The sequence below is a fragment of the Nuphar pumila genome, chromosome 16 (assembly GCF_984573655.1).
Source record: "Nuphar pumila chromosome 16, dmNupPumi1.hap1.1, whole genome shotgun sequence".
Taxonomy (NCBI): Eukaryota; Viridiplantae; Streptophyta; class Magnoliopsida; order Nymphaeales; family Nymphaeaceae; genus Nuphar; species Nuphar pumila.
Genome location: NC_143264.1, coordinates 83,858,337 through 83,875,814, shown reverse-complemented (window position 1 = coordinate 83,875,814; position 17,478 = coordinate 83,858,337). Strand labels below are relative to the sequence as shown.

The window sequence follows — 17,478 nt, the reverse complement described above, 5'->3', positions numbered from 1 at the left end:
TTGAAAACGCTCTTAACCCAGAAACTGAGATGCGTATGCTTAGATGGATGTGTGGAAATACAATAAAAGATAAGATTCGGAACGAGGAGATACGTAAGAAGGTAGGCGTTGCACCCATTGAAAATAAGATGAGAGAGAATCGTTTATGGTGGTTTGGACATATTCGACAAAGGCCTAATGATGCTCCAGTTAGAAGGATGGAGAAATGGGAAAATATGTTAGTTAAAAGAGGTCGGGGTAGGCCTAGGAAGACATGGATGGAGGTGATAGGAAAGGATATGAATGCTTTGAACCTCACGGAGGACATGGCATTGGATAGAAATGAATGGAGGAGAAGGATTCATGTGGAAGACCCATAATGATTTTCTTTGTTGGTTCATATCGCTGACCCCAATTGTTTTGGGATGAAGGTGTAGTTGTTGTTGTTTGTTTGTTGTTGGTATTTGTGCCAAGGGCTCGTGATCCCGTCTCAGCACCGGCCTACCCCTGTCAAAGTAGGTCAGCCTCAACCAAAACCCACTTGAAATGCATTTGCAGTTCCTATTTCACTCACTATTTGTTTAATACCCTCACATAGTAGATTCATGATTCACCTATCCAAAAGCTTCTAATGGACAAAACTCCCAATTGAACACAAGTGCATGGCTTAAAAAGGATTATAATGAACTAGAGAAGTTACGGGGTATTTGGAAGATTAATGAAAACGTGTCAGGCACGAAAAAAGTCATGATCATTATGTTGGCAATAAGTTGGTGATTTGATCTTAAGTCACATGGATACCATAATTCATAGGTACCGTTTTGGACTTGAGAAACAAAGGGAATTATTTTGCAGGTTCTGAATGGACAGTTGAGCATGTGATAAAGGCAATGTCGATAAAATCTATGCTTTGGAATTAGGTGGTCAAAGGCTTATAAAGACTAAAGCTTCCTAACAAAGCTTCAAACTAAAAGGTTGAGTTGCTTACTTCATTGGTTTCACTTTTATTTAAGATCAGGGAATTATTTTGCAGGTTCTGAATGGACAGTTGAGCATGTGACAAAGGCAATGTCGATAAAATCTATGCTTTGGAGTTAGGTGGTCAAAGAGTTATAAAGACTAAAGCTTGCTAACGAAAAGGTTGGGTTGCTTACTTCATTGGTTTCACTTTTATTTAAGATCCAGTCAGACTCCCAGCAGGCAGTAAACGTTCGGGAGCAGGCAATGAGTGCAATACATCAAGTGAATCCGTTCTTGATAGAATCAGCAAAATTGTACCGACTTCAATCGAAGTCCCTGTATTGTCGCGTATTGACTGGATAACGTGTCGCTTTGATTCACATTGGCTGATTCGAGACAATTTGAATCGATTCATAGATTGGCCAAATGAATTTGCTCCTACATAAGAGACTGTAACTAAGGCTAGAAAACAAGATATGCAGATCGTGACTTGACTCAGCTCTGTCCAATAAAAGCCTGTTTGGGCTATGGGCTCGGCAAACCAAGCCACCAGATGATTGTGGAGGTTATACAAGCCTAGCACAAACGAGGCTATGCCCACACGGTTCAGAAAAAAATGTATATGTATCATGCGTCTAACATATTAGAAACTTGGAGGAAGTCCAGTGTTCAAGTCTTGCTGTTTCCAATATATTCAGAGGTTTGGCTCTTGATATACTCAAGCTGGGGCTCAGCCTAAATCAGTTGAGCATGAACAGTGCATTTACCAGTCACAACTGTAGCCAACATTTTTGCAAAATCTCAGGTAACAGTGTATGCAAGGATCCATGTAGCCAAGCTTCTGGCTGATATTATAGAATTTGCATTGAAACTGTCAGCTTACAAACATAACAAGGAAAAATTAGGCAAATTTCAACCGCAAATCTTTCAACAAAGACCTCCCGTTCCACTGAACCAGTGACTCCGGTTTTTCCCTGTTATTCATCAATGAACAGTGGAAGAAGATGCGGCTACATGGGAGGCAGATGTGCAGCCAAGCAAAGGTAGCAGGAAATAATCAGAAAAAAACTTGGCCAAAGCAATGTCAGATTGAAAAAAAAAATCCAGGGAAAAGATAGTGTGGAAAATGTGGCAAAATTATCATTCACTACGGCGGATGCTAGATCGCCGTTTTAACATAATGTATAACTTAAATAACTACAACACCTTGCATATATATAATTTTTTAAACCGCAATAATGCATCTTAGTGAGAATAGTCTGACACACTAACTGCAACCAAAAATCTACACCCTACAAAATTCAAATAATACATCTTAGAGCGCCGGTCCATGATGTGTCTGCAGCTAAAAAACCTACACCTTACAAAATTCAAGAGGCAGACGCCAGACGAGAATCACTAATCTTATTGAGGTGAGCAAGCAAAAATCTGCTGATACAGCCTTGCACATGCACCAGATCAGCTCCCCACATGTAGATCAGGGCGTTGCATAAACCATATTAAAGAATAATAGATTATAGTGATAAAGATGAACTCAGAGATACTGCCGAAGGTTCTCGCCACTAAGACTCTCCATCTCAAGGAGGATATCCTGGGCCAGGGATTTAACTTGGAGCTCAGCATCTTCAAGAAGTTCACCAAGGAACGGGATTGTTTCAGGCAGGAAAACCAAATACTCCTCTTTGAGTTTATCAAGCAAGTTCTTCACCACCCTAAGGCCAAGAATTCGTGGTCGGATCTTCTCGTTCCGTGTTTGCATCAAGACCTGAGAAACAATTCATTATTCTGACACGAGCATTTATGCACCATCTTGGATGGGTTTAAGAAGGGGCTTTGCATTGGGCTAACTTTTGCAGTGAAGAAACTTTTTTTTGCACAAGGACTAAGGAAAGAAAAGACAGGATTAAAGTGAACATTATGCAGAAGGTTATGACAGACTAGCATTTCAAAACATCAATTACAAATTTGCAATGCTGTTGTTTTCAATCTAATACTTTTGTTCATGTTCAACTACTGATGATGTTATCATGCTGAAAACACACAATCATTCTTCACCTGAAATTTTTCTCTACATATCCACAGTTGCATGACATATACAAACATTTGCACAAATGAGGTGTGTATGGATGTGAGCTTTGAACCACAAAACAGTAAAGCACTCACCTCATGATTGAGGGGTTTCCATAAGAGGTCTGTTCCAGCTGTCATGGCCATTTGCCCTAGGCAGGAAACCAATAGATCATCGACTTCTTCAACAGCAGGTATTACTGCAGTCTCGTCCAACAATGCTGGTGGGACTACCACAAGTTGAGAAACTATAGGCTTCAAAAGGACCTGCATGAGATTTAAAAGAAAGTATGATCAGATGGAAAGCTCCAATACTGTTGGCACTTGGCAGTACTGCTACAAGTAACAGAGACAAAATTCATGTTTTCAAGTTTAGAATGTGCAGAACATAACCATCGAGGCACTTGCCTGAAAATTAGAAGAGTCCAGAAATTTTAGATTGCCTGTATCATAAAGGAAACATTTATACAAGGATGAGACAACCAAAGCCCTTAGATGCCACTGGCTAGCTGAAAGTGGCTGCTTCTCCCCCATATTTTGATCAGAGTCTCTGAGTTTACTCTTCTTTCGATTTTGGGTTGCTGAAATGGAGCACTGCCCCTCAACGTCGGTTAGATGGTATATGCAACTCTCAGTCAAATACTTGAAGTAGGGCACAAAAAGAGATCTGCAGTAACCATCAGAAGGCACATCAAAAACCAGCATCTAGGCAGCAGAATATACCACCATCTGATGCATCGTGAAAGCTTACAGATCTAAAATACAATAAAATTGACTCAAGGGACTAGACAAATCCTAAAACTCAGCTTGACTAAGCATATCAGCCAAGGCACACAACCTCAAGGCAGATCAAATATGAACCTAACACATGCTACTTGCTTCATCTAAACATGGAGTATTTTCTCTGATGATTAGAAGTGAATGAGAAAATTTTGTTATTAAAAACCAGTGATCTGAACCAATTGTAGGTTGGCCAAAGTCGCTGGAGATGGAGACTCATTTTGCAGAAAGCAAGATTGGAAAAACACCACATCAAGAGCAGCTCACCTGTGTCGTTCAGCAAGTTTATTCACCAACTTGTAGAAGGCAATATTCCGATCTATATTTTTTGTTCTAGTAGTATGAACTTCATCCAATTCAGAATCTGCCCACTCCAGGCTCTTACTAAAGAGAGGCTTAAACAGACCCTCGGTAAGTTTCATAGTCAAAATTACCATCGCATTGCTAACACTTTCTTCCACCATGTTAATATTTTTTATGGATACAGGACATTGGCGACGAAGATCAAGTGCTACCAAGCATTGCTCAAATATTTTTGCATGGTAAGAACCCACAGATGCTCTGTCCATTTTACTGATTACAGAAGAAATCATCTCAAAAGCTATTGACAAACTAAGCTCCCCACACTTGACAGCCATAGGATATATTTTCAACAATGGCACAAGAATCAGACGAACCTGGAAAACATGAAACATATTTAAGATAATTGGTGATTTGTAACACATTTGCCACAAGAAAACACAGTATATAGGAAAGATACAAAAAACAGATGGGAAGAAAGGTTCTTGGCATACAGAGATCTTTTCAGAGAGAAGGCTCCGGACTGTAGAAGCTTTTAGCTTTATCTTATGGTCTGACTCAGATATGAACTCTTGATTTAGTACTAATAGTTGAACTATATCCTCAAGATATGGATTTAAAAAACCACCGAGTCTGTCCACAAGTGCCTCCAATGTCATAAGAACAGATAAAAGAAGAGAACCCCTGTAAGAAGTTTCACTCAGAGACCAAGTATTGCTCCCTCTGAGTGTGTCAACCGCATGTGCAAGAATGTCATGAGCTCTTTTTAGAACTTGTTTCACAACTACAGGAAGCAATGGTAATGCACCAACACCAAGCTTGTTGATCAGAGCACCTGAGCTTCTTAGACAGGCAGAAGAGAGAGCCATGTTTTCGGAATCAATCAGCTTTGACACAGAGGTAAGGCAAGACAATAAAGTGGAAGCACTACATGGATACTTCTCAGCCAGAACTTCCATTGCTGAAACAGTTGCCAGCTTAACCGGAATATCACTTGGACCATCCACCAACTGAATAACTTCTCGACTCATCTTATCAAAATATTCATTCATTTTGGGATCAGAAGTATTCAAATATTTACTTGCTTGCTTTTGCATCTTAAGCTTCTTCAAAGCCATATCATCACCTTTCAGATATTCACACAACAAACCAAGAGCCTGGATACAAATGAAAACCCATAAAGATAAAGATGCAGAAATAAATATGTACGACTGCATCATAAAATTCTTAAACAACAAAACAAAACAAAGAGAAAACAATCATAGATGGCTTACCTTCTTTCTTACATTTCCTTCTGCATGCTGCAATAACGTTGTGATGCCCACAAAAAATGCCGAAGGAACCATACGCACAATAAGGGCCTTCAAAAGAAAATGAGCAGGTTCCCTCAATTCTTTTCTAAATGATGTAGGAACCCTTAGTTGCTTCATTCTGAGCTCCGAAGTTTGTGAGAGCAAAACCACATGCTCCATGAGTGAACTGAACACTCCCTGCAGCATAATACATTATAACAGAAACCAGCACCACACTAAATGTATTTGTGGAAAAAAAGAAAAGTAATGTAAATTATAAACTGCAAGCCTACACATCAACAGGACAGTACAATTATGTAAAATAATAGCACAGCTCATGTATAATAATTTTTATGTTTTTTATTTATATAAATTTGCAAGTACATGAACATCTTAAAACTTTCCTTTGCCTATCAGAAGAAAATAATACAAAGTTCATGCAATCCTTGAATTATGTGATTCTTTCAGCTAAAGCCCAATAAGAGTACAAGTTTGATAAGCATTAGAAATATCAATAAGAATGAAATGATGAATTACAAATACATAAGTACCACAAAGGGTGAGCAATCAGTCAAGCCTCTCATGAGAGGCACAGCTCTCGATTAAAAAGAGCTCCGCGAGCTTCCTCACTAGTCACTAGATGCTACAGCCCTATTAGGATCCTCAAACTTTGAAGCCAAAGTAGAGTCCAAGTCCCCCTTAGCCGATGGGTAAGTGGTCTCTAGCCTAAGTCACACGGACTCGGCTAAAAGGTCGACGCACCGGCGTCGCCCGTAACCAACACGGGTGCGGCATCGGACACGGTAAACGAAGTGTCGGACTCGGTCAACACGCTGGGGCCAAGTCCGTCCACATTTTGGAGTCGGTCAACTTTGACCGAGTCTATTTTTGTCCATTTATTAAAATTAATTTTAAACTCGGTCAACTTTGACCGAGTCTATTTTTGTCCATATATATATATATATATATATATATATATATATATATATATTGTCAACTTTGACCGGTCAACTTATTGCTTTAAAATTTACAATCTTATTATTGTTATATATATACATAGCCGTGTCCCCGTATCCAAAAATTTTGAAATTGCTCCGCACCCGTGTCGCACCTGTACCCGCACCCATGTGACTCTAGCCCAAGCTCCTGCACACAGTTCATCCTTCAATTCCGGTTCACCTTAGTGCTCTTAAGCATCAAACACTCACAATTGCCCCAATTATAGACCCTCTGATCTCCCTTAGCCACAATTGGCAGGGTTACAACCCGAAATGCACTCAAATAACAAAGATTGAACACTTACAAAACACAATACAAACAGAATACACAAGGAAAACACTGTTTCTGCACCCAACTTAGCAGAGCCGTATCTCCCAAACTACAAACAATTTTACGGCGCAATTTGGAATAGAGACTCACTGTATAACAGTCAACAAACACACAAAAAATGGGCCAAAACGCAAGAGCAAATCTTGAGATATTCAAATGCAAAACAGGCCCAAAATCAAGATTGTGCACCACTGCAGAATTGTCACAACATGCGGTTTTCCTGAAAATCAGCCAATTGCGCCCAATCTCTGAAAATTCCACCGGTGCACCTTTGTTCATTCCCATCTACATACACCTAAGTGTCTGAGGACCAAAAATCAGCCCCTAAGCACGGGTGGATTGGCCGGAATTGGCCTCCAAAGTTGGCACAGCTCGCTGTGCACAGCAACAGGGTAGTTCTCTACAGCTCAACAGAAAACAGTGTTGCTCGCCGGAAAATGGAACAATTGCAACCAGTTCCAATCGAAAACTAACATTTCAATCTTTCAAATGACACCTTAAATGCCGAGAGAAGTGGTCGGAGTCTTTGGGAATTAGGCCTCTGATCAACCAATCAAATTCTGATCTACCGTGAATTGGGCTGAAGTCATCGGAAATGCAAATCAGTAGGGTCGGCTAAATGAGGAGCACTCTTTAGAGCTCAACTCAATGAGTGAGGAGCACACGTGAGCTCAACTCAGATTTGAGTTTTCAGATCTCAATGAGAGAATTAGGAGAAGAGAGGTTCAAGATAGAAGAACTAGGAAGAAGAAGAGACGAGTGTTCAAGAAGGAATTCGATTTATTTCATTTCTCAAGCATATCCCAATTTTGGTGCCAACGGAGGTTTTTAAACCCATGAGTTGGATCTTGGGTTGAGATCCATTTTAGGCATGAACCTAAGACCCAAACAATCCATCACATCCTTAATTCCTTGTTCTAATGGAATTCATGAAAATTTACATGAAATGCAAATGCAAATGCAAATGCAAAACAACATGAAGGTCAAACTAGCCAGGGGCTCAAGACTTGGACAAACCGAGCACACCCTAGTCATGCGTGGATCTAGCAAGGCCGTATCACTAGATGTATAAGGGACAAGCTCAAGCTCCACCTAAGAACTTCATAGGTAAACAACAGACACACGCCCGCCTGCCCGCATGCACACACCATATATCACCCATGGGTTTACTTGCACTCTCTCTCCCTCTCTCTCTCTACATACATACACAAACATTATATATGCAATGTATATGTATGTAAAGAAAGAGACAGTAAAAGGATGGTTTAAAAATGGTCCAAAACATCATGTTGGAGTCAACTTTAACACATAAAATAGTAAACAGATCACAGTAAACATGGTCCAAAGGTTAGTTTTTGCTTTTTGAGTTAGAACACAGTAAACATGTCACACGGATACTCCGTTTTGATTGTTGTTCTGTATACTTTTACATACAAATCATATTGGAAACCTCACAAAAATGGCCGAATCCCTGTATCTGCAGCCGTATCCATGTGACATAGGTGTGTACCATACTACCACTGTAACTTATGGCGGTTCAGTATTACAGTAGATGGTAGGAGGCACTTCTTGACCTACTGAACCACATGCCTCAGGACAGGACAGGATCTACTGGCACTTTGAGTTATAGCCATAGTCATATATTGTCAATGAAATGAAAATATAGGCTTTATAAATCCTTTTTCGGAGAAAATGACTTAAGAGGTAAAATATCGTGATATTTTCAAAAATAATTTTATAGTGATACTGTTGTGATAATATTAAGATATTTTTAGTTACCTTCACTTTTCTTTTCTATATCTTAAATATGTTTTTTCTTCTTTCTTTTATATTTTTTACTTATTTATTTTGTTATATTCTATACATGTGTATTTTATTATCTAAACCAATTATTTTCTTTCTTATTTCTTCTATTTTTATATATATTTTTAAATTAAGTGTGAAGGTTTACTTAAGATTTATCAAACAAATCTATATAATTGCAAGATTTGCCTTGCTGAGATATAGCCAAAACTGATATTTGTGACTATCGTCACAGCCTAATAGGATTAAGCACATAGCTGTTTTCAAGAACCAAAATGAGAAAACAAACAAGGTACGGAATTCTCCAGAATTCAGCAATCAAGAAAGATCTTACAGCTGAAATGATCAATTTCATTTCAAAAGCACAAAACGAAAAGATGATGACATGGCCTGAAAATGGAAAATGATAACTAACAAACTTTCTATGATTACAGTCCTGTGCTCATGAAAGAACGGTATAAGTAAATGTTGCAAAGTACAATCTTGCACAACGAGCAAAGATTGTGCAACTTATGAAGTGCTTTATCGTCCTCGATGGAGATCACAGTTGATGTTTTTTCCTTCTGAACTCACCATGTGTTTAATGGTTTCTTGCTGAATGCAGAGGGAATAATGATATGTATAATAATTGCAAAGTATACCCTGTCCAAGGAGCAAAAACATACTGCAAATTATGAAAAAAAAAATTTCCTTGATGGAGATTACAATTTTTTTTCTTTTTAAGCTCATCAAGCACTTAATGATTTATAGGTGAATGAGGGAGCATATTTCCAATATGGATTGCAGAGGAAAAACCCACATTGGAGAGAACATACGGCCAATAAAACAGAAAAACTATAACGATGGAGAGCTGACATAATAGTCAAAACATTCAGAACTATTACCTGAAGGTTATCAATATCATGGCCAGCTTCTAGCCTGAACATCAGTTCTGTATCTTCTAGTTTGTAAAGGATGAATCTCATGGCAATTTGTAATTCAGTTGCATTCTGAAGGCTAGAATCACCTATTCTCATCTCATCTAAAAAGTTGATAAATGATGGAAGCCATGTCGTGCATGGATATTGCACACAAATCTGATTAGCAAAAAGATACTCCCATTCTGATTCTACCATAAATGGACTGGACGCATTCTGTGCAGGAAAAGATTTGCTCGTCCTCTGGACCAATGTCCGAAAGAGAAGAACAAGCAGCAAACCCAGACTATCGCTTTCACCCAATGCTCTGCAGCAAAAAGGCCGTTAAGCCAGTAAAAAATTGATCACCTAAACCACTTAAGCAACATGTTGAACATTAGTGAGCATAATTACCTCAATAGGCAAGTTATGAGAGTGATTCTTCGACTCTCAGACACTCGGGGCAGCACTTCAATGAAAATCTATACACCCAAATCCATATCAATGCTAAATGTAGACCAACATGCACATAAAACAATTTCAAAAAAAAAATCCTAGGCACATAACAACACACTGAAGACATGCCCTTACCTGAAGAAGCTTCTCTGCACTGCGCAAACTAGATAGCCAGCAAGGAACCAGAGTGCAAATCAGGTTCTCAAAAACATGTTGAGAATGACGATCGTCCTTCAACATGCAAAAGAAAAGACAATTACAATGAATCCCAAAGAAAAAGGCATTTAATCTCCAGTACCCATCAATCCATGGAACAGAAGCATCAATTTCTAATTGCAATGGTGATCATCATGTCTTAAAAAAACTAAAATCCAAAAAATTCAGTCAAAATGCACTGCTTGAATATTATAATAACCATGAACATTCTTAGTTGCATAACATGTTGAAAAAAGAAAGCATGGAATAGCAGAAAACCAGTTAACAGAACGCAAACAAACTTCTTATGAACAATAGGATAAGAGAGAAACAATCAAACTCAGGTCTGAATGAAGAAATAACCAACCTGCCTGATGGTAGATTCACCAGCTACCATACATATGTCAATTATATGATCCAAGACCTGACTGGCGTCCAACTTCGTGAGAGATGTTATCAATGAAAATACTTGATTGCGAGCCGTATAATCCTCCACGTGATGCATGAATTGAATTAACAGATCCATGTTTACTTTCATTGGAATGGATTTCTGGTTAACAAGGAGTAAAAAGGAAACAGCACAGACATGAATATCTATCAAATAAATACATCAAATTAAAAAGCAGAAAGGAAATTATTGCAGAGAGTATTTAAACTGAATCTAAATTTCAAATTCAGGAATAACACCATCACCTCTAAAGGACGGTTGGAAAGCAAAGAAGCAGCAGTGTCCTCTAGAACAGATAAAATTGCTTGTTGAAGGTAATGTATTAAGTCCTTCCTTGGTGGGGAAACATCCATTGGAGCAAGTCCAGAAATCCATTCACTATCCAAAGTCTTGTAGAGAAGCTTAATAAGAGCTTCAATAAGAGCAGGCCTACAAAAACAAATATTCAAAGTTTCAGTTTCCAATTTATGAAAGACAAAAAACACGAGAACATGACTACCTCAATGTCAAATAATGCTTTCCAGGAATTTAATATTACAAATGTATTCACATAAACCAACCTGCTTTCCAAATCTTTCTTTAATAACAAAACATCAAGCAGAGAGAACAGAAAGTGTAGTATCCCTCCCTCATTGGTAAACATGTCAAGTCCTTGATGTTTTTGTAGCTTTGGTTTTTTGGATGTAATGGGAGATTTAACCCCAATGTAATTTTGAGCAGCAACAAGATCAAGATGTTTGAGTATAGTGAGGCTACTGACCTGATACACATAAAGCATTAAAAAAAATAGTTAAAAAGTAATCTGATTAAACTGACCATAAGTAAATACGGTTGTCAATGCAGAAACATGCACATGTAAAATTCAGGTTAAATGTGAACAGAAATTCAACATCATGGGGTCACCCTCATGGCCAGTGGGTGGTTGTGAGGGTGCTGAGATGAAGGCACCGGATCAAACCCCACTGGCACACAGGTGTGTCCATAGCTTTCAGAGGTGGGGCCACGTAACGCACGTGGTCATGGGGCCCCACCTAGGGTTTTCCTCGTCATCAAACAATGTGAACAGAAATTCGTTACATGATGTAGCAGAACAGGCAATGTATACCCCCTCTTCCCACACATTTCCACTCCAAAAGTGTCTACCTATGTAACCATTTGCATGTCTATCTATTTAACTGTCAATCTGCATACTGTCAAGAGAATGCATACATGCATATAAACCAGAGTTACCGGAAGCTTCTTACATAAGTGGGAAGCCCACTTCCTGGAAACTCGCTTTGGAAGTGCGATACTCCTCGCTTCCGAAACTTGATAGGAATCTTGATTCACCCACGCTTCTCTTATGATATTCACACTATTCATCTATTCTTCTTATATGTTTTCTCACGCTACTTTTCATACTTTTTTATGTGTTTCCTCCCACACTTCTCACTCACTTCCATGTGCTTTCTCTAAATCAGCAATCATCATTTTTAGATTTTGTTAAAAATTTAATTTTTACAGTAAAAAAACATGAAATTTAAGAATAGTTATTTTTATTTTAGTTTTTATTTGTGTTCCATGTTGATTCTCATTCAATTCTTATATTGTCATGTTATGGAATAAAAGCACAAATCAAGATGGTAGAAATACCTTCTAACTGGCCTGCAACATAGCAAATGTGAAACGAAGAGTAGGCGAGAAAGAGAAGAGAGAAAACAGCAATGGCCTCAATCCTCTGGAATGGAAGAACTCTATTCCAGTATTTGTAATGATTTTACATAACCACACTTAGGATTTTAATCATGAGGGCATCATTTTCCCTTAGAGTACAATTTATGTCCCATGAGGGTTGACCATTATAATTACAGTCAATAATAATTACTCCTGTCATTCTTATAACTTAAAAAACTGAAATAACCTTGCCCTCAAGTTGCACATTGTGTTTAAACATGTAGAACTTATCTTCAAGAGATGATGCCTGGCACTCAATAATCCCCTTGTGAGGATGTTGCAATCTGCAATTCTGAATCAATGAGTTTTGCTTCAAACTCAAAGCTCTCCCTTGCAAAACGTTCATCTATTTGAAAGCACTTTGATTTATTATGAAAGATCAGGTTCGAGGTTAGTGCAATGCACTTCTATTATTACAACATTTGCCACACTTTTCCCTTTTCTACTCATCCACAATATGAAATTTCTTCCGAACAGTATGCAATATCCTGACAACCATCTCTTAGTATCAGGATCTCATGCCCAATCAGCATCCGAGTATCCAATGACTGATTGTGTTACATGCTTTTTGGGATCAATTTTAAACTATATGAGGCCATGAGCTATTGATCCTTTGACAAGCTTGCAACTAGCCATGTTAAACTTGTAAAGTCCTCATACTTTTCTTGAGACATTCGTATCTCCTTTCTATCAATTTCAATGCCAAGGAAATATAATAATTCTCTAAAGTCCTTTATGTAAAATCTTTAATGCATATCACTTATCGACGACATTGAACTTCCTATAATGATCATGTCATCAACATATGGAAGTATGATAACTATTGTGTCCTTGCTTTGATTGATAAAAAAATGATGATTGTTGCTCCTCTCATAACACGTCATAAAAGCCTTGAAGCCACATTCATGATGCTTGTTTCAAGCCATACAAAAAATTTAGATTGAGTTTGCACACAAATTTACATGAATCGCCTTCAAGGAACCGAACAGGTTATTCCATATACACTTCTTACACCAAGTTGATGAAAACCCAACCATGCATCAAAGGCAAAGATAATACCGTCTAGAACAGACATGACTAAAAGTCTGTTGATAATCCAATACATTCTGCTGATCAAATCCTTTGCCTACTAAACACACCTTATATCTTTCAATACTCCAGTTACATTTACACTTTATTTTACAAACACATTTGCATTCGACCATGTTCTGGTTCATTGTTCATTTTACGATCTCCCAAGTTTTATAAATATGCATGGCCATATCTCCTCTTGCAAAGCGTCCACCCCATCTCCTATCTTTCACAGCTTCTAAGTATGTATCCGGTTCTCCATTCAGTACTTTACTAAGACAGACCTGGTATTCATGGGTGAATCCTTCATGTGGTACCCATCCTTCTACTGGATGCCTTTCTCAATTAGACCTCTTACTGACAAGAAGAACAGAAGCATTATTGATATATCTGCAACCTGAGAGTGCTTTTCAGATTGTTCATTCATGATGTACTCCAATTATCATTACCAGGCATTCCAGCTTGTTTTGCTCTGCTCAAATAAACTTTCAGCTATTTATATACCGTTTTTATATCAACTTTAGTGCCTGAAATTCTAGCTTAATTATTTTGTGATGATGGTGTGTTATCTTTATAAAAAATGCTTAAATTCTTCTCCTAAATTGCTATGAACATGTCTGACATCAGATTCTTCATCAAGAACTTCAGCAATTATGCTTTTGTTGCCCCAATAATGAAGAATGCTTTTATATCATGTTCACCTTGGCATGATTTTCATCATCAAATAGCTTTGGTAGAAAGAAAAGCCATGTATTCATCAAACGTTACATGCTTGAAAGTCTTTTAAGCTTTGTGGCAATTTGGAGGTCATCCCTTGTGCAAGAGAGGACTTTTGCATATTTCAACGAAGGGAGCATCCTTACATTCATTTTCGCCAAGGGAGCATATTTCCACAAGTTTAAACAATTAATAGAAATTCATTTTTTTTTCTTCTTCAGGCAGGAATCCTTATTCATGGTACTATTGTGATTTTTCCATTGTTTTTTAAATAAAGCAATCGGGATGTAAGGGCAACATTGTGATAAGAGAGAGATCATCAGAAGTAGGAAACAGAGAGGGAAGGAATAACCAAAAGAAAGAACGCTTATGGGTTTTAGCCAATTTCTATACAAAAGACTTCCATAGGAATTAAAGTTGCATGTATTGCCCTTTGACCAGAAACCGATTCCCATCCAGTTGGAGGAGTGGATACCACATATTTATTCAACTTTTAGCATGGGAAACTACCACTTTCCAGTCAAAGTGAATCACAGTTTCACAAGCCAAAGATACACAAAAATAAAGAGCAAATTACAACAAAATAAACCGCCTGACTTTTGTTTACATATAACCACCTAACTATTTTTAATTCATCGCAAGCACCTGCCAAGGTTGTGACTCTTTTTTGTCCTTCCATTAATTTGAAAAACTCATAATACCTTTTAAAGATAATTAGAGAACAGCCTGTTATTACAAACGGGCCACACACATGCACATAACAACTCACATATAATAATACATGCACTCTTTAAGTTGAAAATTATCTATAATTTAGCTGTTTTTTATTAATAATTGATATATTTAATATCTACATATAGATAACTTTCTTAACTACCTAACTCTTGCTTATCTCCATAGAATCCTCCTATAGCTACTTCTGTGACGGGAGCATCTTCCCTCAATAAGAAAGTCTAAAACAAGTGTGTAAATGGCATGTATACCATAATACATTGCATGTCATTAAAAAAAAGAGATAGCTGTATCAATATTTTGCACAATGATGTCATTTATCCATCTTTAAGAAGTATTAAGAAAAATGCAAAGTGAATTTTAGCCCGTCTTTTTGGTCCAAACCATAGTCAGCTGACTTAACACAAGATCAGGTCTGCTCTTTTTTAGAAAAAACAGAAAACTGAGGTGATTGGATACAGTAACCCTACTCACGTGGTTACTATTCAATACAATAAATTAGGCATCTTCTTTAATTTTGTCAATAAAGAAGCATGCTATAGCCTCAACATACATCAAAAGGAAGATATTAGTACTAAATAAGCATGCTAACGGGCACAAGAAAAAGAAATACAAAGTGCATTGTTATTTTTTTCACTATTTACCACCAACCATAATGCATATATATTAAACATAGTGCCCACAAGTATCAAGCTCTCACATTCACAACCACCACTAACATCAAAAGCTAGCCAGAAGAAATATTGTCAAACCAGAAAGACACTAATGTGGCCACCATTCTATATCAATCCCCACGAGGTGCAAAGGGAAAACACACATAAAAGTGCCCTATTGAAAAATATCACAAACAAAAGTCCAAAATGACAATATAACATAGAAAAAAGAGAAGTACGAAAAATGGGACAGGGGTAGCTTCAAACACACATGTATTTTCATGAGAAGGTCTTTTGCTGCTCTCTGTATGTCAGCGTTATCATTCCGAGCAAGGACAACAAGGCGTTGGAACAATCCATCCTGTTATGATACAAGAGAGAGTCAGCTAGGATTCTACAAACATAGATGAAGTCACCAAGAAAAGCAAAATTATAGTGCATAACCTAAATATAGCTTGAAATTCTCCCAAAAAACAGCATGAAAGCACACCTGTATTTCAGTCCTCAAACCATCATAAAATTCAGAAGTAAGACTCTGCAAAACAGCTAGACATGGCTTTGTAATGGCAAGGTCTTTGGAAGTGCTGTCTACCTGTAGGCTGACACAAGCTTAAAAACCAAAATAGCTGCAAAGCTGGTATACAAGGAAGAAACAAGTGAATTAAAGCAAACTCACTTGTAAGGCTTTGAAAATATTGTCACTAATAAAATCTCCATCAGAAGGGGAAGGGGAGGATGCCAAACTCTGGTACCACCAAGAGGAGGAGGAAAAGGAGGAGGAGGAGAACAATACATCATGTTAAATTAGCAAGTTGCCGAGACCCACAATCAAAACTAAAAAAGGAACTGCAAGAAAAAAAAACAAATAAAAGGAAAGCAATACCTCCAGCAATACACACAAGATCTCAGTTTCAGTTTCTGACAGCTTATGCTCATGACTAAGAAGATCAGATAACAATTGTTTTGTCTCCTCAACAAACAACAAACTGTTACCGACTGCCTTAAGCATCGACAGTAATACAAGCTGAAATAACATGTAAATTTTACTCATTCAAAAATATGTATTAACATAATAGGGCAAGATTTATAACACTATCCTAACAGCAGAATTTGTTGCAATTAAGATGAAAGAGAGGGGTGAGGAATGCAAAATCATTTATAACCACTTATTAAAGCTAACATAAAGTTTACAGGAACTGGAGCCACAACCTTTCCATGATGTGGCAATCTTAATGCAAAACTCAAGATGAAAAGTATGATCTCTGCCTTCTTATCCTGATCAAACCTGGGGAACAAAAAAGATTATACTTCTCCAAATAAACATACTTCAGTATAAGTACTAAGACATGTTTGAATGCCAATAACTTTAAACATTAGACAGTCAATACATTTTTGCAAGTACCTCAAAACTTTGAAAATATGTGTGGTGTAACAACTAACCCAAAGGCCAAATATAAAAAAATTCAAAAAGTGGAGATGTACATCGTGATAATACAGTCAGATCCCCCATGAAATAAATCATGGTTCTCAGGCTCTTGGAAGCATGCTTCCTGTGGCTGTGAAATGGGTAAACATAGATTCAAATCAACAAATAGGTTTAAAATAAGTGCCAACCTTACACTGTAAATCCTTCATCATCCAGACATCTACCCATTAAATGCAGAAAAAGCAATCATATCATTGAAAGGCAAACTATGAATTCATAGCATGTACTAGAAACGTAAATTTATCAAATTACACAAGCATCACACACTTGTTGAAAGCTAAGTTCCTCGTGTTGTCCATTACAAATCAATGACTACCTAGTAGTAACAATCAGAAACTAGACAAGTTCTAAGTTCTAACCACCTTACCTTCCACATAAAACAAAAGTAAGGTTCTTTTCAAAGAAAAAGAAAAAATTTATTAGAAAGGGAGAATATGATATTCATTTTTTTATTTAGCCATTTGAAATTTTAGAATATTTCTCAAGAGGCTCAATGTAACAACACCCATGCTTCTAGGACAGAGAAAATCATAAACAAAGTGTACGGGCAAGACAACAGATAACCCTTGAGATAAACAAGAAAAACAGAATCAACAAGATA

General features: G+C 37.4%; 1 protein-coding gene across 3 annotated transcripts in view; it reads right to left on the bottom strand.

Moving 5' to 3' along the window:
* Window positions 1-2,058: 2,058 nt before the first annotated feature.
* LOC149813903 (ARM repeat superfamily protein) overlaps window positions 2,059-17,478 on the bottom strand; it is a 44,874-nt gene continuing 29,454 nt past the window's right edge. For all 3 annotated transcript variants that reach the window (XM_089991697.1, XM_089991698.1, XM_089991699.1), the window contains 17 exons: window positions 16,601-16,676; window positions 16,275-16,415; window positions 16,068-16,136; window positions 15,882-15,983; window positions 15,663-15,752; window positions 11,066-11,265; window positions 10,751-10,934; window positions 10,425-10,607; window positions 9,998-10,093; window positions 9,821-9,888; window positions 9,395-9,734; window positions 5,361-5,576; window positions 4,581-5,243; window positions 4,054-4,463; window positions 3,415-3,673; window positions 3,103-3,273; window positions 2,059-2,704 (listed from right to left, as the gene is read on the bottom strand). In XM_089991697.1, coding sequence (XP_089847823.1) covers window positions 2,474-2,704; window positions 3,103-3,273; window positions 3,415-3,673; window positions 4,054-4,463; window positions 4,581-5,243; window positions 5,361-5,576; window positions 9,395-9,734; window positions 9,821-9,888; window positions 9,998-10,093; window positions 10,425-10,607; window positions 10,751-10,934; window positions 11,066-11,265; window positions 15,663-15,752; window positions 15,882-15,983; window positions 16,068-16,136; window positions 16,275-16,415; window positions 16,601-16,676 — 3,499 coding nt within the window. In that variant the 3' untranslated portion in view covers window positions 2,059-2,473. The remainder of the gene's footprint in view (window positions 2,705-3,102; window positions 3,274-3,414; window positions 3,674-4,053; window positions 4,464-4,580; window positions 5,244-5,360; window positions 5,577-9,394; window positions 9,735-9,820; window positions 9,889-9,997; window positions 10,094-10,424; window positions 10,608-10,750; window positions 10,935-11,065; window positions 11,266-15,662; window positions 15,753-15,881; window positions 15,984-16,067; window positions 16,137-16,274; window positions 16,416-16,600; window positions 16,677-17,478) is intronic.